At 39.5% G+C, this 22,453-nt stretch overlaps 1 protein-coding gene across 1 annotated transcript; it reads right to left on the bottom strand.

Moving 5' to 3' along the window:
- Positions 1 to 1,151: 1,151 nt before the first annotated feature.
- On the bottom strand, positions 1,152 to 21,912 carry calcr (calcitonin receptor). Its single transcript, XM_080045670.1, has 14 exons — positions 21,836 to 21,912; positions 21,637 to 21,747; positions 21,311 to 21,414; positions 20,796 to 20,961; positions 20,547 to 20,657; positions 20,195 to 20,307; positions 18,029 to 18,120; positions 15,561 to 15,687; positions 9,035 to 9,188; positions 8,348 to 8,408; positions 8,070 to 8,136; positions 7,671 to 7,889; positions 6,864 to 6,905; positions 1,152 to 2,000 (listed from the first exon to the last, which is right to left on the bottom strand). Exons 1-14 carry the CDS (start codon positions 21,873 to 21,875, stop codon positions 1,776 to 1,778), a joined length of 1,632 nt encoding a protein of 543 aa, XP_079901796.1. The 5' UTR covers positions 21,876 to 21,912; the 3' UTR covers positions 1,152 to 1,775.
- Positions 21,913 to 22,453: the final 541 nt, after the last annotated feature.

Genomic DNA, 22,453 nt, shown 5'->3' with positions numbered 1-22,453 from the left:
TTTGAACGTTTTCCCGGTCACGTAAACACAGAGTGTCAACTTTCAGTACAGGGGTCACCAAACAAATCCAAGCTGTCTGAGGCCGCTAGATGCTTTAACGGCTATTGGCTAAACGCCTTCACTATAATAAATGTTTTTCCCTGGTTGAATTCAACTGTCAGTCATAAGATATGCAGTCTAGAAGTTTTTTGGAGCCTTGGAGACAAATGCAACACGCTAACTTTACTTTATCAACTAAACTGGTAATTATGCTTGCTGAGGCTCAAAGCAGATTTAGAGTGATATTTGTCTGAATTCTGGCTAAAATGCACTACTTGACTGTCCTCCTCTAAAACCTTATGGAACAGTTATAACAACGCAACAATAAAATTAAAACATTAATATGAATGTACTTAGGAGAAATAGTAAACTATTCATGTTTGTTGTCTGTGCCAGATGGAAACCATTTGGTGTGCTGAGAGTGTGGATGTGATCTTCTTCGAGTTCATAAAATGCTCATTTATTTAAAAAATGCTACAAAATTCATGAATAAATATGCATGGAGGGCGGAATATTACTTTTTTCAAAGAACAAGAGATAGATTAAAGGCATCATGAGCATGACAAAGGGTGATTTTCAATACAATCCGAGCTCCCACTCTTCAGAGAAACTGCTTGTTGGACAGAAATAATTTGCACAACAATTAGCATATTTAACCCGTACACAGCGAAACAACACCGGCAGCTGTTCAACCTCAAAATAAAGTTTTTTATTCATATATTTTTCTGTGCATGTAGCTTCTGCTTTGCTTCACAGCCCCGCGATGTTAAGCCTCGGCACAAATACAGCAACTGCAGAAACAACAAAGCAGTCGGGGGATGCAGCATCACAGGACACACACTTAGCACGTACTTGGGAATCTGCAAGAATAAAATATTGATAGAAAAACTAAAATAAACTCCTTTTTGTGAAACAGTTCAACATCTTTTTTTTTCTTCAAATGAAACATGGTGAACATACATTATGTACATAACTCCAGAGCTTCGAGTACATATAGGGTCATTTGAAATTTGACCTCTATCGTCACATACTATCAGGTTTGTAGGTGTGTGTGTGTATGTGTGTGTGTGTGTGTGTTTGTGTGTGCGTGCAAGCCTGTCTTTTGCTTTAGGGTACTTTTGCTAGACAGGGTACACCCCTTTCGTAGCCACCAATGTCCAGTACCCTTTGGTATGAGGTTTGAGGTTAGGAAAAGATTGGTTCTTTTTTGGTGACACAATCCTAATCATTACCGCCATTGCCTCACTTCACTTCATCACCATAACAACCACATTCAGCAGCATCCTCTCCGGCAGAAAGCCTCTCAACTTTTGCCGTCACTACAATCACAGTTATTCCTGTCTCCATACACCAGGGCCGGGCCTCCGTCACTGTGAGCGCGTTCACACAGTTTTTTTTAGCAGCTTTCAGAGGTGACACTTGCCTAAGAAGCAGCTCTTGTCTCATGCCACAAGTCCTAACATCAAAGTTTCTCTCAAAAGCAGCCGCAACAGCAATGTCAAAGTTGAAAAAAAAAAACTTAAGTGTTGTAGCTTATCCTTTCTCCTTCACCAATGAGCTCTTGATTTCCAGACCCGTATTCTCACTGTTTTTTTTCTGAACAGACCGCCGCTATTACCCTCTGAGATTCAATCACTGAAATATGGCGGGGCACAAACCGGATTTATTTTTCCTTTTTTTTCCTACATGTCTGTTGCTCTCTTTTTGTCTCTTTTCTTTATCCTCAGTGTGATGGCTCAAGCGTATGTCTGTTCTGATTTGAGCGCCACCAGTTCACAGTCCTCTGTGTTTCTGCGCCCGTTCAAGTGTTCGCTGTTACAGTCGTGGTGGTACATGAAGGCGGGCACCTCTGTGATGGAGGTGGCCGTGTAGGACGTGGAGCGCATGGAGCAGTGGTCCTTCCGTCTCTGGCCCCACTGGGTTTTGTACTGCATCCACTGTCTCTTAAGAGCAGACTGCACCTAGGCCAACACACAGGTAGAAGAGATTCATTATAATGGCCAGCGATCTTCTTTTAAACTACTTTGAAGGGGGATGGAAAAAGCACAATTGGAAATGTGTTCTTGTTTTTAGAAATGTTCTTGTACTTGACACTTGACACACTATGTAGCCTAATGTGTACTATTGTTAAATCTGTCTGTCTTTAACTCATTGGTGTTGTATTGTCATAAACAGGAATATTGAGAATAAGACCCTGTGTCTCAATGAGAACCTGTATAAATAAAATTAAAAAAGACACAGTAAGGCTACATCTAAGGGGAGAAAAATATTTTGATGTTTTATCTCTCTCATATAACTGTCTACCATGTTTCTTTCCATATGACCTATGAGGCTGAAAACACGTATATGTTTTCCCTCTCTGTTTTCACTTTGACCACAAATTGATTCCACCACGTGTTCACATGTACAAACAAGAAATCAATATGGACCGTAGGCAACGTAAACGAGGCAGCACCCGTGTAAACATCATCTCTCTGACAATATTAAGCACTGTGATCTTAACTGATGCAAGCGTAATTGCGGTAGCATAATGTGGATCGCTCAATTTTCAATAACATTAACAGTTAGGAAACGTGAACTTGAAAAGCGGCCAATTTGTGCATGTGGCCAGATCATTACATGATAAAAAGGGAATAAGGATATAATGTATATTGAGCCATACATAATGACATATTAATTATCCCGCTGAATCTGTCATCTACAAATGCTCATAGGGGGTACAAGGATCTCCCCATTCAGCCAGTTACACGTATATCAAGTCAAATACATTCACATTTTATTTGTAGCCTTTACAAAGTGTGGAGAATGTGCAAAGACATTACATTGTGTGTAGAATTGTGGGTAGAATTACTAACTGCCACTATGGTTCTTCAAGAAAGAGAATACCGCTTTTTTCTCCTCACTGTTCTGCACCAATTAAATGATGAGGAAATTCTCCAACCTCAGAAATTACACAAGTAACAGATCTTCATGCAACATGGGCGTCCAAAATCATTATTATGCAGCCGACAGACCCTTAATAATCCCTTGGTTTGTCTCTAATAAGACCAGCTGTTATGATGTTATTTACAGCAATTGAATAAAGCTCCCAACTCCAAACTTCGACATCAGAACAATATGGCACAGACTGCAAATTTTTCCCCAAAGAAAACTCTATTTCTTCATTCCCCAGATAGTTTTCCATTCACAAGTTTAGTAAACTACAGTGTGACAACAATATGCTGAAACATTTCACCCTCCAAAAGCCTCAATGCCTGGGGGAACATGATGTTCCAAAATGTTATGCTCCCTCCCTCAGTTCACCTACATTAACAATATAGTTGAACAAGAGGAAAGCAGCTATAATCGTGGCTGCCTGGTTAGCATTCAATAACAAAGATATGACGCCTCACAATGAAGTCTTCATATAGCTTAATAATTAAAAGGATAATTAAACTTGTCCACCTTTCTATTCTCAAATCATGTGACACCAACTCTGACTCTCACATTTCTACCACATCGTGTGTCTTATGTGTACGTAGGGGAGAACGGGGTAAGTAGGCACACTTTTTACTCTAGTGAGAATTGCTCATCTTTCAATAGTCATTCCTATATTAAATTGAAGCTTAAGGTGTTGACTTGAAATGTGTACCCCTCACTTTTTCTATCTTATTGTAATAAAGAAGAAATTAATCATCAAAGACACCCTTACACATTGTGACAACCAACCCCATCAAGGGGTCGGTTGTCACACACTATGGGATTGTTTGTCACACTGTTATCTTAAATATGTGTATAAATAATCTTAAAAAGAAGGCAAGAAAGCAGAACTAAATTTGAAAGTTTAATTGCATTGTCAAGTTGACAAATAGGCCTACATAACTTACTGTAGCCTTGGCAGCTGGTCTAGTTTGGGATGCACTGGGTTGTTTTGATTTTGTTGCCCTTTTTTCTTTTGCATGCTAGCTGCCTATTCCTGCTCTATTCTCTCCTTCTCTGGGGTGTTAGTGAGGATACAGCTTGACAATTTCTTTCGTTATTGGGTTCCTTTTCTGGCTGCAGCCTTAGGATAACATGTGACAACCAACCCCCCAAAAAATGTGACGACTAACCCCAACTTGAATTTCTTGCTAGCATCAAGGCCAACAACCATCTGACAACTAATTAGCTTGCTAACCACAATCAAAACTATAGTTTACCCTTCACACATTTTATGTGTAACAAGTGTTTTGTTATAAACCCATTGTGTAAAAGCCTAGAAGAAAAATACTGAGGAGCTAAATATTTTCAACTTGACATGAAAAACACAAACAGTCCTCTCACCTCAAATTCTATGTAGGTGACCTCTGATCCCAATTCTGGATATTTACATACCATCATTTTACAGACAGCGCCTTCTGGTTCTGAGATATAACGATTGTGACAACCAACTCGTGTGACATATAACCCCGTTCTCCCCTATATCATAAGGCATTAACAAGCTAGCATGTCATTGTTGGATGAATGTGGGGCCTTAGGGTGAATCAGTTTTTTGATGTCCATAAAATAGCATGGAAATGGTAGTACAATGGCTATCACAATCTCCCAATGCCCCAGGTCACATCTTCATTGCTTATGTATATGTATAAATATATATATATATATATATATATATATATATATATATATATATATATATATATATATATACACACACTTCAAAGTGATAATAAATTAGAAAAAATATACTGTAGATGATTCATTAATTATCAAAAATATTGTTGACTTTTAGAATTGTGTGATGAACAACAATACAGCAGCACTATGTACTTGTGGATTGGTTGTCTGAACAAGAACTGCTGTGTGAACCGAGTTCCTATAAAAAGAACCCGGCCCCAACAGTGCAATGTTAACCTATGTATTCTGGATTAGTGCGGGTGTATTAACACAATGATCTAATGATGTACATCATGACACTAATTGTTTTAATGAGACAAAAGAGCAGCCGGGCTTTACAGCTTCCATTGAGACCGTCTTGCTTGATGTCACAAATACAGCACGGAAGCTGTTTGTGTCACTGACCTAACTTCACAATGGGGCCATTGAGGAGACAAGGCAGGTCTGTGCAGTTTGGCCTTGAAATTAAAATAAATAATTGAAACGGGCCCCAGAAACCAGTGTCCTGATTAAGGGAGCTGAATTGGTCATTACGCGGATGAAGCAAACAAACCCTGCTGTTCCCTTGTGACAGTCTGTGTACTAGTTGACTCTATATCACCCCAGAAAAGTGGGCTTGCCCTTCTCAAAAATATGCTGTGCCACATTGTTTATGCATTTTTTGAGAAGATGCTGTTGCGTTCCGTGTTCATGAGCTAATAGCTGACCCATTTTCCTAGCTGAATGCATAAAACATGGCTCCACAGTAGGCTGTTGGTGCGCCAGACGCTTCACACTGAGCATAAAATACCTCATATCAACTTCATTGTCTCTCAATAACGGGAGAATTTCCCTGAAAAATTCTTCCCTGTTACTTTAACTTCTTAGAATTAACTCACTAGTCTGTCTGCAATATTTAAACCACTGTGGAGCCAAACCACCTGCTACAAAATGCCTGTTTCAGGCTTGCAGCACGTATTGTTGGTGTGTTACTTTGTGGAGACACTGATAACGTCCGTCGTACAATGAGTCCACGGAGCCGAAAGGTCTACACAACAACATTAACCCAGGATCTGGGCTTTAATGGAAATCTAGCTCATTTGTTTGGGGGGGGAAGTGTTTGAACAAAAGCTATGGATGCTTGCAGTGAGACAGCTGCAGACAGACTTAGGAGGAAGGAGAGTCCATTTCCAGCTGGGCTCGGAAACCACACAGTCGTTTATAAAACTGTGTCTTACTCCTCAGTCCTCACCCGACGTGACCCTCCGACTTTTACTGCCGCAGCGCTCCATTGCTCCCACAGGACTCCAGCAGCATGATGCTTTATAACCAATCCCAATTGGAACTTTGACATATGTAGCATGTCTGTGAAGTTACACCTACGTACATTGCTCAAATATTCAATGCCAAATAAAAAAATAAAAAATCTGTGTTTGGGTCACTTCATGATATGTTATCTGGAACAGATGTTAAGATGTCTGCGATCTGACCTGGAAAAACAGAACATGAAAATCTTTTGCCTGACGGAGTCTGGTGTCACTGAGTCATTGCTTAATGTCATCATAGGCAACGAGCTGTTTTATTGCTCTGTGACTGAGCAGCTCCCAGCGTAACATGTGCGGGGCGACCTTTACCAAAGGGCAAGTGCTCTAGCAGAAACACACCGTTGACTTTGTCTCACTGATGCCACCGAAACTGGAACTTTTCCAGGATGCAATATTCCTAAAGCCATTGCTAAACATGTCGATAATGTATTTGTTTTATTGCTGGTGAGATAAGTGGATTCATTCTGTGTGTTTACAGTAATATATGGCAGGAGCCAGGAGCTATAGTTAGCTTGGTTCTATCCAAAGTTAGGAATGTTCGCCTAACCGCATCTCTAAAGCTCAGTACTTAAAGAAACAAGATATAACTTTTTAATGAGTGAGCTTTAGAGTAGCTGGTAGAAGCTTCTACATTTGGACATAGCAAGGCTAGCTAACTCCCCCTGTTTCTAGTCTTATGCTACGCTAACAGTCGCCCGCCTTTAATCTCATATTGAGTTTACAGACTAGAGACCGATACTGATTTTCTTGTGCAACTGTTGGCAAAAACAACAGCATAAGAACCTTATCCGTGGTTTCTTTACCTCTCGTAAATTGTTAAACATTTCATTTAACTTTACACAACATGTAACATGTGGCAATAGCAAATGCATGCATGGTGCTTACCTCTCCATTGAAAAAGCAGAATATTGTTGCCACCAGTAATCCCTTAAAAAGCAAAACAAGTAGACATAATTAGCCCCATCGAAAAATTATTCCACAGAAGTAAGAGAATATAATCAAAATGTATCACTTTTTTGCAGTGGTTTAGGACAGCAGTTTCAATCAATCATTCAAGAACTTTAAGAACTGTACTTTTGCTTTTCAAAGACACGTACAGGGAGTATCTGGAGCAATGCTAAGTGAATGAACTGACTGCCTACCTGTAAAATTATACGCCCTGCTAGACTGTTGTTTAATTGAATGCCTAACTGGTAGTTACATAAAGTTAATTAACTGTCTAAATGCTAGTTACATAAAGTCAATGGAGTGCCTAACTGGTGCTTTAAAAGGGTAAACCAGCAGTGTCTCCTATCAATCAATCACAACTATCACGAGGCAGAAAACAAGGTTTTAATGGTTGGAAACTCTCAAGCATGCCAAACGTCTAAATCTCACGGCCTGATGGGACCCAAGGGCAATGACAAATATAAGCAGGGTCCAGGATTAATTTTGAATGCATGCTAAGAGTTCAGCACTGTATATTACTATTAAGTATACCTTTCAGGATTATAGGTCCTTTGATTAAAACGCTTAAAGTTATATTTATTTTTTTCCTTAATCAATGACCAAATGTAACCACAGCGGCGGTGAAGGAGCACTTTTCTTTCTTATGAATTCCCTGTTGAATTACATTCTGAACTGAGCTCCAACCTGGTCATTTTACACTAATGGAAATTGTGATGAATACAATGCCTTGCTGTCAGTGCCTACCTGGTAGTGCATGAGTATGTGCATGATGTACTCGTAGACCTCCCCAGCCAGCCGGTTCTCTGGTCTCCAGGGGAAAATGACGAACTGGATTCCCAGCAGTGGCACCAGGATCAGGGTGGCTCTCACAGCCTTCATGTACATGTTGGACTCTGCCCGGTGTGTGTCTCTCAACTTGGTCACCAACACTCTTATGATATTAAGTAAGAAGAAGAGGTTCACCTGCAGAAAGATTAAAAATATACATGAAAAAGCGGAAATAATCGCCATCTTTTTTTATGTTTTAAGAACTCAAACAAGGACTAAAATAACAACCCAAAGTACATAGTTTTCCCTTTATGATCCATGTTTTATTCCTTCATTGTGCTTTTCTATTGTGCTAAAACAGTGAACTAGACTCACAAGAAGCGCTGCCACTATAGGACCGTGGACCGCGTAGAGCAGATGGGTTTCCACGCTCATCCAACAGCTACAGAGGGAAAAACGTATCGGTCAGTGCTGCCTGCTGCCCAAATACACATGCTCACACACACACACACACACACACACACACACACACACACACACACACACACACGTGTGGTGCGTATGGTGCGGCCCACTCTCACTCTCTGCCACAAACAGACCAGCACATTAAACATCTCCTGTTTATTTGCAGAAGTTACTGGAACATTACTCACTTGTCATCAAAGTACTTTTTCCTTGCCACGGCATGGATGGATGCAGGCACTAGAGGAAAGCCTTGGGGAGGGAAAGGATGGCAGCCGTATGAGGTCTTGAGTGAATATTGCCAAACGAATTTGTCATTTATGCAACATTAAACTTGTGGTTAGATTGGTGAGCTGTTTTGTTGGTCTTAGGTTTCCTCATCAAATGCTTATTACCATACTTCACAAGTATTGTATCTATTCTGGGAAAGGCTGAAACACACGGGATCAAGTAATTGTATTATTCCCTCCATAAAAACAACACCACACGGTTCATTTCACTTAGCAATCATTTCTAATTTAACATCCTGTCATAAAACCACAAGGGGATGGGCTCAGATTAGCTTTTACTTTTTGTGTCGGGATATATAACACAAAAAGCATGTCAATTAATTAGAAACAATTAAGGAATATATTTCAAAGACACACACACACACACACATACACACACACACACACACACACACACACACACACACACACACACACACACACACACACACACACACACACACACACAAACAAATGCACACGGACTGTATCCCGCACGGTTGAAGTTTCTTTTTCAGTGAGTTCTCAAGCTGTCCATCCATTGATGGCGTTAAATATATCGATAGAATAAAAACCCAGCAAATTGTATTGAAATGCAGACTGACTCACCCCAGCCCAGGAGGTAGTACCAGTGCAGATGTTGCTCCTCTGCAAACACAGCCACCACAATGAGCGTGTGCAGGTAGATCCCTTCACACAGCATCCAGAAATAGTTGCAGCCCAGCATGTACATGTGGAAGAAGTGCAACACCTTACAGCCTACCTGCAGGGAGCGAGACAACACAGGGATATTTGTTTTGTGTGTTTTTTTTTGTTTTTTTTTAACTTTTTCTATAAAAAGATATCTATTACAGTTTTGGAATAATTCTTACAGTTAACAGAACAAGTGAATGCTATGACAAACGCATCAAAACACATCACTTTTTTAACCATGCCCGAAAAGAAAAGAAAGGAAAAGAAAACAAAAGAAATGTTCTTCTCCCTCTTCTGATTGCAATTCTGCAACACACTTCTTGTAAAACAGTACACACCATTTCTTACATTTAGACTCGATAAAAGGTCTGTTTTCCACTTTATACACTAGACTGTATTGCACATTATTTTGTTATCTATTGTCCTGTACAGTAATGTTACAGTCATTTTGTTTCTGTGAGTTCACAGTAAAACATTGAACTGACAGTGATTATTGTACCTTATTTACATATTTTTACCCTTATATGCAATGTTCGGCTTTTAGTTTTTTTGTTGTTGCAAAAACCTGAAATGCCAATATAAATAAAACAAATACATTCTGAAGAATTTGTTTTCATGTTAGTAGGTGAACTTTACTGGATCAATCTTTCCAAGACATCTGTATGAGGAGTTACTGTCAGAAAACAAATGAACCACTTACAGTAAAACAGCTGTGTTTTGTATAAATCAAATCATTGTGTTGTTGCTGCTCTGAAAGAGTCATTTAAACGGTAAATGTATGAATCATTTTGATGCAAAAAATACAGTTTTGAAAGGGGATTGTCTGGTTTTGATTGAAGAGTTGCATTTTGACAAGGAAGTGAGATATTTATCTCCAAGTGCTGTGTCTTATTTGGCCTTTGTGTAAAGTTTTGACAGAGTGAGCCAAGTCCTGGCTGCAACACATGTGTAAACATTCGCAAAAAGTCTCAAGACCAAACAATTTAACCACTCTTTACATCATCTCAGCAGGACACAAAAAAAGATCTGAGAGGAAGATTCTTCACTCATGGCACACGATCATTATCCAACATTCCCCTTTGCACAAAGAGATGATATTTATTCATTTGCCCTCTTTGAAGGTGATAAGAGATGGTAATTAGGATTTTCACTGTATTTGAAGTGCTCTTCTTTTGCTTGTGTCTCCCTTTGCACAAGAAAGTCAGAAAAAAGTCATGTTAAGAAAACACATATTGGTACCACGCAGTTTTCTATTTATGCATACAGCACAGTGCAACATGTCCATTTTTTAATTCTGTCCCTTTGATTGACTCATTCCTATAATTTCCTGACTTTGATGGCATATTATTATGTAAAGGTTATCCAACCACTAACGTGTTTATTACCATGATGCTTATGGATGTGCCATAAGCTGTTATTCTGCTCCACACTGGCTTCAATGGACCTGACTTTACTCATGTCTATTTGAGAAATAACTTTTCTTCCACAAAAAAATAAAAGCATGTCAATTTTACATTTGCTTATGTCTGCCTTTGGAGCTTTTGAGACCATTGTTAATTTTTTGTAGAGAATATATGTTTTTGGACATTTCTGTGTAATGGACAGGCTCCTCAGCCAGTCATTTCAGCTTTGTTCATTGGCTGCTGCCTCCGATCTCAAGATTGCTGCAGGTGGTAAATCCAAATCAAACATATCTAGAACATTACGGATAATGTTACACATTTTTAAAAGACATCCACATACCTCTTCAGATTATTGTCACCACTCAAAAAGCCCAACATCATTCTGTCAAGAAAAAAATCACACGCTGTTGTATATAAAAACATGTTCCCAGCTCGGCCTTTTGATTCTGCTTACAGCTGGATGTAATGTTTGCAGGTGGTTTTAAATGAAGTCCACAAACAGCTAATAGTTGTCCCACAAGGATCGATGTGTGCCCCTGGCTTTTATGCTAAACATGAATATCTGATTTCCAATTGAACTTTGCAATGTTGTTTTATGCTGATGATATCATCTTGTATTCCATAGACTGTAACACAAATCAGACTTCTTTTAATTGCCTCCATGATTAATTTAGAGCTTGTCCTACAAATGTGGAATTTCACAAGCGTACAAACCGTTGTTCACCTGAGTAATTTCTGTTTTTGGATTTTTCTTAAATAATATTGTGGTTGTTTTAAATAGTGTGTCCGTATGTCGCAATTGTTTTGAGCGACAAAACTGTCTTCTTATCTTGTATATTTGTTCTCAGGTCCCTCTTGCCAAATTGATCTTGATCTCATGATACTTCCTGAATAAACGTTAACTTATTCATAATTTCGTTTTTATTCTCATAAAGCAGGTACCAAATTCATTGTTTTTCCTGAAATACGTACTGCAAATAGAGAACAAAAATGGATTCATACGAATATATGTGTTTGTCAAATTCACATTATTACGGCTGTAAAATAAAATCCGTAGTAATCTTTATTTATGGCTTTTGTTTTATCCTGTCCACAGTCCTGTTTTAAAAGATCATGCACGCGGCCACATTATAATTCCAAGATTCTGGCTTTGCTGTTAACAGCTTCTCTCCGGGGTCTTCTTAGCTCAAAAACACACAAGACTCATTCCCCTCTAAATTTTTTATCCATATGTGTCTTCCACAATTTCCTATGTTTCCCTTTTAATTTGAGGAACATCCACAACAACAGACATGGCTGATTTAGGCCACTCACTTTTCACCAATTCACAACTGTTTTGCATTGCACCTAACTGAGGTGTGTGTGTGTGTGCGTGTGTGTGTGTGTGTGTGTGTGTGTGTGTGTGTGTGTGTGTGTGTGTGTGTGTGTGTATGTGTGTGTTTGTGTGTGTGTGTGTGTGTGTGTGTGTGTGTGTGTGTGTGTGTGTGTGTGTGTGTGTGTGTGTGTGTGTGTGTGTGTGTGTGTGTGTGTGTGTGTGTGTGTGTGTGTGTAAAGTTACAGACAATGTTCTGGTTTACAAATCAAGCTGTTATAGATCATGTGGATGTTTCTCATGTTTTCAGCCTCCTCCCTGGTTTGACATGAGCTTTGGGGATTCACTCCTCCACAATGCTGGCAGGCCAAACCAGACTGTATCGCCACACCAGATAGAAATGAAATGAGCTTGTTTTCTCTGAGAAAGCAAATCTCCACCACAATCCACCTTTTCTTAATCAGATGCCAAGTAAAAAAGGCTCATAAGTCTCGCTTGGGCAGCTGTAAATTTGAAAATGTTTCCCGACCGACATGCATGAATCCCAACCAGTGGTGCTTTTGATTTCTTTTTCTGCTTCCTCCTAAAAAAGCTAGGCCACGCTGACCAATTTTGTTTTGATATGCAGCAGCGAGTTAGCACAGCTTGACAGTTTTGACGTTGGAAAGTAACAGGTTGGACACAAACCATTTTTGACAAATGGTGAGGAGGGGAGGGAAGAGCCATTGCACAAACAAAAAATATATATTTCCGCACATTAATTATGATGGCTGTCATTCCGGGCTGCTTCTTGGACACGTTCAAATACACAACGTGAATAAAGACGGTATTCAGGATGAGAGAGACAGATTTGTTGAAAGCATAAAAATGGGCAGCAGCAGAAATGAGGGAAAGCAACCCAAACCCATCTGAAGCCTCTGCTGTCTCCTGGATGTTTCTAGTACGTTGTCGGGCCAGAGATGCTCCCGCTGAAAGCAGGCTGCGGCTAATGGGATTGCACGCACAGTGAGCCAATTTCTACAATCCTATCTGTTGTTTTTGTCCGACACTTTCATCATCTGAAGTTCTTCTCCTCTCATTTAGGTTTTTCACATTAACATATTGCGGTTTTGAAGATTTCAGATGAGTTTTTAGTAAGTAGGCAACATTCCCACACAGTTGTTTTTTCCTTTAATACATTTTATGTGTTTAATTGTATTTATTTATACAAAAAAAGGAATGAAGTGATAATTTTGTGAGAGTTTTGGGCAAAAAAAACTTTGTAATAAGATCCTTAAAGAAGCAGCATGCATTGGGTCAACATGTTTTCATTATTTCTATTTCCAAAAAGGAGTGGTTCTTGAAAAGTAACACATGAATTTATGTTTAGGCCTGATAGTGAGGCATTCCTACCAGACAGATTTATCATCACTACCAAAGCAGAGCCAAGGGGGGTTTTCAAAGAATTCACATAATGAATTCAATGTGGCTCCAAACCTCTGACAGGAGAATGTGGAAAAAGAGTAGGAACTTTTTACCGCGCGACACTGCCAAGATATGGCTCGTTGACTTGAAACGCTAATCGGCATATGGTTAAAAAGACTGTCATAAAAACTTTTAAATATTAAACATACAGAGCAGCACCATTTAAATGTAGCTTTCTTTCCCTGTCCTTGCAAATTCATTTAAAATGTTAATAGAAATCTTCTTCTTCCTTGCATTTTTTATATAGCTTAGCATGAATTATGAGTGCATTTGTATTTAATTTCAGTGGAACTAATCCTCATCCTCAAACTGTGTTCTGCTAAATTGCATTTGTAGCCGTGTTAGCATCTGGATGGCTATGCCAGCTAGTCTGTCAGTGCCATAGATAGTAAATAATAGGTCAGTGCACTACTTTGGTCCGGATCGAAATATTTTGACAACAATAAGACCTTAATATTTGAAGTTGTACATGTGTGTTTTTCACAAGTAGCTGTGAAAAATATCCTTAAATGAACTGTATGTTATGCTACAAATATTGCATAGCCTAATTGTATAGTGTTTTAGTGGCACTCTGTTACACTTCCTTTTTGTGAGTCATGAGTTGCTTTTAATTTATAACATTACAGAATTTATTATTCAAATGTAAAATGTTGTTTTTCCATTTGTATCTAAAAAAATGATTACCGTACTTTCCGCACTATAAGCCGCACTGGACTACAAGCCGCAGGTGTTATAATGTTTAATTACCATAGAGTTCGTGCACAGAGGGGATTGTCGGGAAAGAGATGGCTGCTTGAGGAAGCTCCCATTTAACATTTCAACAAACAAGTTGCATATTTGCATAACGTATTCAAGTGTTACCATTTAGTGCAATAGCTACTAGGGATGGGCACGAGTGTTTTCACTACTCGTGTGATCGCTTGCATTCCTCGAGGATCAATCGATTCCTCGTAAAACTTTTTTCTATTTTTAGAACGCAACGCATCTGTCTGCAGAACAACGGTTCACCGCAATAAAGCGCTCAATACTTATTGTCAAACAGTCACAGTTGCCATATGATATTAAGGATTTATTCCCACAAATTTAAAACACATTTTCCTCACTGAAAGTAATTAAATAGACGGGCCACAATTTAATCTGATCGAGTAGGTCTGCGTTGGGGAGAAAAAAAGAGAAAAAAAGCATGGGCTGTATGTTGTAACTAAAAAATAGCCTAGTCACCATTTAAAATAAGAAGGGCAGCAAATAATATTAAATGAGTGTCCTACAATTTAAATACATATAAATAACTCACCAAAGCAGATTGTTGTATATCCAACCGCGTAATGCTCACTCCGTGTCCGTGAATTATTACCGCGACTAATTCCTCATTAACGGAACGTTACACCGGTCGGTTTTTGAATCTTATCCCCATATTCCCTATTGAAGGCTTCTTGGCTCGGAGCGAATGTGCCTGTAGTAAGCCTTGCTTCTTCTTTAGCCTACTTTTCTTTCCAAGCGGAGAGCACCTTGCATGCTCACCTGGAGTCTACTCATTACTAACTGAGAGTAACAGGTGTCATCTCCCCTTTTTATAAACGTAATTTTATCATCTGCTTTGAAATAATTGGACAGTTATATTCCTGACAATGTTCTGGAGAAAGGAGCGACCGCGTTCAGCTCCGCGGTGCTGTGGAGAACACAGGCTGCGCTGCGGTGGCACGGCGGTGGCAGTTATTTGCAGTTGCTTTTTGACACAACGCTCAGTTTATTGCACTTGCATAAATTTTTTAAATTTAGTTAACCTTTATTTTATCCGTTTTGTGCCGTTTTGTACACGTATATAATATTTTAAAATAGGGGCGGCCTAAAAAAAACAAAAAACGATTTTCCTCATCCACCAATCGAGTTCATTTGAAACGAGGAGTACTCGAGAACTCGATTACTAACTAGCTACAGAACATATACTGTGCTGTGTAATAACAGGGTCGAAAAATTGGGAAAAAGTCGCGGCTTATAGTCCGAAAATACGGTAAGATTTATCCTACTATGACGTAAAGAAAAAAAAACTGTGATGTGTAAACTAACATAAGTAAAGGCTAAAGATAATCTGAAATTGTCGCCAAAAGTCTGTCATAAAAAAATGTCCGTTTCTTGCGGGGGCCCTGACCACCACTTTTATGTCCCCACTCCCCACTATATCAAAATCCAACGTACGCCCCCTTGCCACTATGGATATATCCGTGTGAGCAGGTGCTACATTTTCATCAAAGGCTTTACTCACCGGGTTTCTGCCTACGACTTCAGGATTATTGACCACAGCTACGAGGTAGATAATGGTGAGGGCTGAATTGAGCACGTAGGAGCAGAAGAGGTTCTTGTGCAGGGTGATCCTTTGGCAGCTCAGACTCCTGTGTGAAAAGGGAGTATTGAACTGACACACTAAAATCTATTCTGACACACAACAAGTAAACACTAATGGAGACAAACACTTGCTACAGCTGGTTAAGGAAAGCAGACAAAACCACGGCAAATAGTTTAATGAGGTTGTCAGATGCTGCGGCAGTCTAGAAAATATCAAAGTATTGGCACGTATCAACTCTAAATATAGTTTTAAGTGGTTGGTAAAACATGGATCAATGAGCTGAATTGCCTGTAAATGCTCTGTACAGTACATGCTATGAACGCCATTAAATAATGCATAATGGATCCCCCTCTTCATTACCTCGGCTAGCCAATCGGAATAATCATCATAATGAAACAGGCTTGACAGGCAAAGTGAAAATAAGTACAGTATCAAAATCATTACGAGTTACTCAAATCCATAGGCTGTATGGTTGGTGATAGTTAAATAATGCTTTCATTTCACGCCATCATTCAAATGTACTGCGGCTCACGGAGTGTTAAAGCTGAATGAACCCTTGCAGCAAATTGATTTTTCAGTGTATAGGCTCCTATAAATATGTCATCGCCAGTTTAAATAAGATATAAATGCTTTTACTGCTCCGTGGCCAGTTTTATCCGTATTGAGTCATATAAAAGCCCCATGGGACCCACGTAAAAACAGGAGGAGCACTTATTTTGCTCAAGACAGTACAAACCGAATATTTAATGCAGTTATGTATATAATGACTGCACATTTCCACGGTCTGACTGCGAAGCCATGACTATCTCCAATAGAAGAAAAAACATGCCTCACTGAAGCTGTGGTCATAAAAGGAAACGCAGGAGCTGTTGAAGGCTTATATATACACAGGGCCTTTTTGTCTAGAAAAGGGTTGTCAAAACACAGACTGAAACCTTATGTCAGGGTTCCCAGCATCTTCAGGTCAGCCATTCAACCACCTCTGTTTTTCCACGGCAAGCTGGCGTATTCTTATCTGGGAATCCTGACAGCGTTGATGTTGAGCGGTAAATAACGGGACAGTGCAGCTGTACACCCTCGCATACCACTGCGGGCTTCAACATCTGGATCTTATGATTTAACATTGAGACTCCCAACATTTTGAAGTGTTTTCTTCGCCAATGCCTTTGTTGCTTTATTGAGGTCTAAATTAGTCAGGACTTTGATCTTGATGAATGGCCAATGTCCTGCCGACTTTCTGTGTATAGCTGAGGAGTCTCCGCGGGGTCGTGGGGTTTTGGCGATAATGCACCGGCCCTAAATTCGACCGCTACGATTTATGAGAGGGCATAAAACGATGCTGCAAGCTAGAGGTCCCTTAAAAGATTTGATCTGGATAGCAGCTGCATTTTAGGAGGTCATCTTCACTATGTCAAATTTAACAACTACGGCATTCATAAACAACAGAGCCAACCAATCAACATGTTCCAAATATTGTTACAGGACATAAAGTTAATTATTTACCCCCAGGCCTCGTATTCAAAATTTCCTCACAAATATCTGACTTACTACAACCATAAAACGTATTGCGCCATTAATAATAATGATGTACTTATTTTGTTCGTAGAGATAAACCCACAAAGTTTCAGCGATGTGCAGACTTCTCAATTTCTTCTACGTTATCTGAATACTCTACCTCCCATCCCCTTATCCCTATTGTTAATTTGGACTTAACTTATATCTAATTGAATTTTAACAGCATTATCTCAATTAATTGTCCCTCTTTGATTAAGCATTGTGAAATTGGGATGAACAACCGTAATGAGCAAATCACTCAAGTGCACACGTTCCTAAAGAGAGCAGAGGACCAACACATGCAAAGACGTCACAGCCCTCATCACAGCTTTAATAATTATTATCCGTGAAATAAATGTGCAGCACAAGGAAAGCAAGTATTAGGACGATAGTTGTAATTTATGACAGCAGAGCTACAGTGAAGGTAATCATTTTCTGATGACTGCCTTCAGTGTTAACACTGGGCTCTAACTATTTTTAATCATGTGACTCTCAAACGTATTGCTCTACAAGTGATTTAACGATCAACGCTTTTCATTTAATTACAAAACATAATTGAAAAATCAAAACACATTTACAATGAGAAATCTTCGCTGTGGCTCTGGGGCAAGTGTTTAAAACTCTGCTGTTTAAAGATAAGTTAGTGTGGACCAAGGCAGAGTGAGGATTTTAGCTGACTACAAATAAGAAATGAGACCAAAGTACTGTCCATGATGAGTAAGGAAATGGATGGAGGAGACTGACGTGACCAAACCAATTACTGCAGCTACAACTCAATTCAAATGTGGTTAATATATCATATAAAGGTCAGACCATCACAATGAATCCATTACCTGAAGTAGAAGAAGATGGCCAGAGAGATGAGCAGGGAGGCTATGGATAGGGCGTGACCCACAATGGCCATGTAAAAGAGGATGTACGCCGACTGTAAAAGACAAAAACTGAGTTAAATCAAGCAATGCCACTTGACAAACAGCCTTAATCAGAATGCACAATGCAATGTTATGTCACAAATGCATTCTGAATACAAAGGTCAGCATGTGAGACGAAGTAAAGTTGAATAAATGTTACATTTTGAACAACCCTCAGCAAGGAATATCAAACGCTACTTGGGGTTTGCAAGCATGGGCTCATATGTACTGTAGTTGTGTGCCTCATTGTTATTACGCTATTTATTTCATCAGCCTTATTCTTGGAATATGGTTGACAAAAACAATGTAAGTACTTAGGTTTTAAAGGATTCCCCGGTTCCTGCTCGACTATATTATTTGTACCACTTATTAAAAAATCTAAATGGAAACTTAAATATCCATTAGGACCTTCTGCTGAAGTGTGAAACTGCTTTTTTACACAACATCAGCCTCTATAGCAGATCAAAGTATAACTTGAAGCTCTTCTAAATGCAACATAGGCTTATAATGGACAGTTTGGGCAATGACTTTAACATTTGCGTTGTCTTCCAATAAGTTGTATAAATAAAATCCTAATGCAAGGGCCAATATACAGTCAACATTGTTGGATTCCTATTCCCCTTTTGCGGAGCTGATGGATAACAAAGAGGGATGTTTATTTAGCCTTGTTTCTCTTTAGGGTCATACAGCTGAGGCCGATTGTTCTCAGTAGTTTCCTGAAGCTGGAGGCTGAGTCAGCAAAGATCAGGTTTCTGTGGTAACAGATGGAGTGGCTGAATTGTGGTTGTGATCGATCGGCAGACTTTTAGTCTTTCTCTGAGGTTTGCCAGGACAGCTGTCCCGACTGCACAGTGTACAGACAGGATGTAGCAAGACTGAGGTAATTGCTGTTTTGTTCACAAGTTGTTGTTAATCGCACTCATCTGTTTCAGATGGGAGGGCAGAGGAGTGTTGTTCGTTGTTGATTTATTTCCTTGGATATTCACAGAGTAATTATTATTTTATTTTTTATTTTTTGGGCGGGGGGCTCAAACTTGTGCCTAGAGGGTACCTAATCATCAGCATTACAATTTGCAAGAGGAAAGACATAAAATTAAAGCGATCAAAAATGTAATAGGGAAAGAAATGACTTGGAGGACACTAATGACAGTGCAGTGCAAATGTTGGTTTTGTGTTGATGCGAAATCTGGCATTGTGTACTTTTATGTAGTCAAAAAATGACTGTAATCGGGTTGAGTCATTCAAACTCATGAGAAACACTTGTAATCATTCAACCTTCATTACTAAGGACATTTTCCGGCAATGCAAAGTCATTCTCTTCAAGAAAAAGAGTGAAAAGTGTGGTTTGAACATTTACTGTAATCACAGACATAACATGAGTTAGACCTCAACACGGTATTGAATCTTGTACCTGACTGGTGCCTAACCTAGGGCCTGACCTGGCATTTACTTACATAACTTTGAATCGGCAATGCTATCTTACTAGCAGTGCTGATGTAAAGTCAAGTAAGTAAATGCAAAAAATATAGTACAAAGTACATGAATGAGCTCTGTGGTGTCATGGTCTGGTTTCCTTGTGGGAAATGTTGTTAACGGCTTGGTACAGAAGCCTGGCTCTGTTGTTAATACAGTATGAGGGTTCCTGTTGGAAGTCTCCTCTACTTGGGCCCGTGTTTTAAATATTTAAAATGGAATAGTTTAAATAATTAAAACTAAAAAAAAGTAAAACGTGGAGCAAACTGGTGTGTTGCATCAAATGCCAGCTTTGCCTACATACTATCATAAGACCTGGTGTGATCTCACCCTGTGTTCAATAACATCTCTAAGTATTTATGTGGCACTCAGTATAGGACCGTAACGTGTTTGGGAAATAATATGCCTGGTAATATTGGTTTGTGTTCAAATATTAATGGGAGACTACATGAGAACATATTTCCAATTTCACATTCACTCCGACAAACCCACACTCCAAATACCAGAGGACTCTAGGCTAGAAAGAAAAGAGAAAATATTATGCTGACCCATCACACTGTGGGCACAATGCAGTAGTTCTACGATAGCAAGCTAATTTATCTTAAAGTAAATTACCTTCAACTTTGCCTTAGTGTTTTCGTTGCAGAGTGTGTAGTTGGACCAAGTTCTGTTGGTATCTGGGTGGCGGAACCAGTGGCCGTCATCCCCGCAGTACTTAGTGGCCCTTTCTGAAAGCAATAAAGAAGTAATAAATACAGACTCTCCAGCAATTTCTTTCAAATCCATACAGTCCATATATTTAGATTATGTTCGCCTTGGTGAATAATTCATCCTCCACACAATTAATATTTCACAGTTCTTGACAAACAGTCAACAAGTGACAGAGGTGACTTAATCATGAGAGGTTACTTAACAAGGCACCAGCGGACCTTCTCAAAACGCTACACTCTAGAGCCTCGCTGCTCACCTGTGGGGTCAAAGTCCACGAAATAATTGGGGCAGTTTTGAGACGTGAAAGTTCCCGCTGGAGTGTCTTCCCAGCACAGCCAGCCATCCCAGTTACGATGGCAGTGCAGGCCTGCAACGACAACAGAGAGAGAGAGAGAGAGAGAGAGTTAGAGAGAGAGAGAGAGAGAGAAAGAGAAAGAGAGAGAGTTAACTTAAACATCCACCAAGGAGAAGCACAATTACAGGAAGCCAAAGATGTGGTCTCTACCTGTTTTGTTATACGCTAGATCTTGTCTCATTTTCTCGATGCATTTGTACTGGCTGTCCAGGATTTTCCTCTGCACAATTTCCTGCTCTTCTGGGTTAACCCTGGGACTGACCGTGGCCTCAGCGAGCAGCTCTACTTCAGCGTCACCTGAGAACTGGGTGGCTACCTTCAATTTAGTGAAGTCAACACCACACACAGACACAGACAATGAGCTGAGAGGTTGAAAAAGGCACGATATGCAGTAATGAAACTTTTAGGGGAGACATTTTATACTTTAGAGTATAAAACTGTTTTAGCTGTATCTCAAATGTTGAGAGTGAATGTAGCTATTGGCACATAATGAAGTAAAGGGTCCTTCAATTAAAAAAAATACGGTCAAAATATACATCAAATATATACTTACTTGTACTAGTTACTAGCAACATATTTAGAAAAATGTATATTGCTAAATGATTCATGTGGTTAACCTACTTAATATCATAAAGGTTCAATTATTATTATTAGATAAACATTACCTTCAACTTCTCCATAGCACAGAGTGTGTAGTTAGTCCAAGTCTTGCTGCTCCCTGGGTTGCGAAACCACCGTCCGTCTTCTTCACAGTACTTGGTTGCCTTTTCTGAAAGAAGAATAATGTGTTCCAAATGATAGAAACAGTGTGTAATGAACGTCCCTAATGTGCTTATGTCAAACTGTGTCTATAAACCTTAGTCCCATTACACTTGGTGAATAACTCATCTTTGTAGAAATTACTATTTTGGAATCCAACATCTTTGAGTTACAAGAATATCAGAAGAGATTACCAAGATCTCAGCAGACACTTTTGAGCACGACTGCTTACCTGTGGGGTCGAAGTGAGGAAGGTAATCAGGGCAGTTTTGGGAGGCGTAGGTTCCTGCTTGAGTGTCGTCCCAACACAGCCAGCCATCCCAGTTACGACCGCAGTAAAGAACTGCAACGAAAACCAAGAAAAAACTAAGAAATGCTTACAGGCATGAACATGAAAACAGTAACACAGTTCAGGTAGACAGGATCAGTACCTGACTTGTTATAAGGTGGATCTTGCTTTATTTTCTCCATGCATTTATTTTCGTTTTCCAGGATCCTTTTTTCCAGAGCACTGCCTGTTTCTGCGTTATCCGCCGTGGTCTCTGTGGTGGGCTCCGCCGCAGCATCCCTTAAAAAATGGGGGACTATTTTCTGAGAATGAAAAAGGAGGGTTCACTGTACCAATTAGTTCAGTAGCGCAAACGAGGCTAGCCTCATCTCGTGCTTCCGTTATTTGCAGGGATACAACCAATGACCAAATACCTCTAATTGGTTATTTGGAGCTGGTTGACAAGCGGACCCAGTCTGGATCCAGAAACCAAATTCGTCACAGTATTTGGTCACTTTTTCTGTAAAGTAAAAAAAAACACATGTAATGACATAGGCATATTATTGCTTCTGTTTGAGGATCACGTCCAGTAGAGAATCTATATACTTTGGCTCAGTCTTCATTATTTTTAGCACTAGTATGTTGGCATCATCAAAACACAAAAAAAAAATAACCCTGAGTCATGGCATTCCTGAACGACCATGATTCATTTAACTTGGCACACATCATCTAACGTTATGTCAAACGGAAAATCCCCCCGACTGGAGTAACATTTCTGGCC

Source organism: Ammodytes marinus, assembly GCF_949987685.1.
Source record: "Ammodytes marinus genome assembly, chromosome: 17".
Taxonomy (NCBI): Eukaryota; Metazoa; Chordata; class Actinopteri; order Uranoscopiformes; family Ammodytidae; genus Ammodytes; species Ammodytes marinus.
This window is presented reverse-complemented; position numbering and strand designations above follow the sequence as displayed.

Coding starts and splice junctions, on each gene's coding strand:
- calcr (XM_080045670.1), bottom strand. CDS start 21,875: ATGGAGAAAATAAAGCAAGATCCACCTTATAACAAGTCAG. Junction 20,308..20,546: donor CGTGGACTTTGACCCCACAG/GTGAGCAGCGAG, acceptor TATTGCTTTCAG/AAAGGGCCACTAAGTACTGC. Junction 8,409..9,034: donor GTACTACCTCCTGGGCTGGG/GTGAGTCAGTCT, acceptor TCCCTCCCCAAG/GCTTTCCTCTAGTGCCTGCA.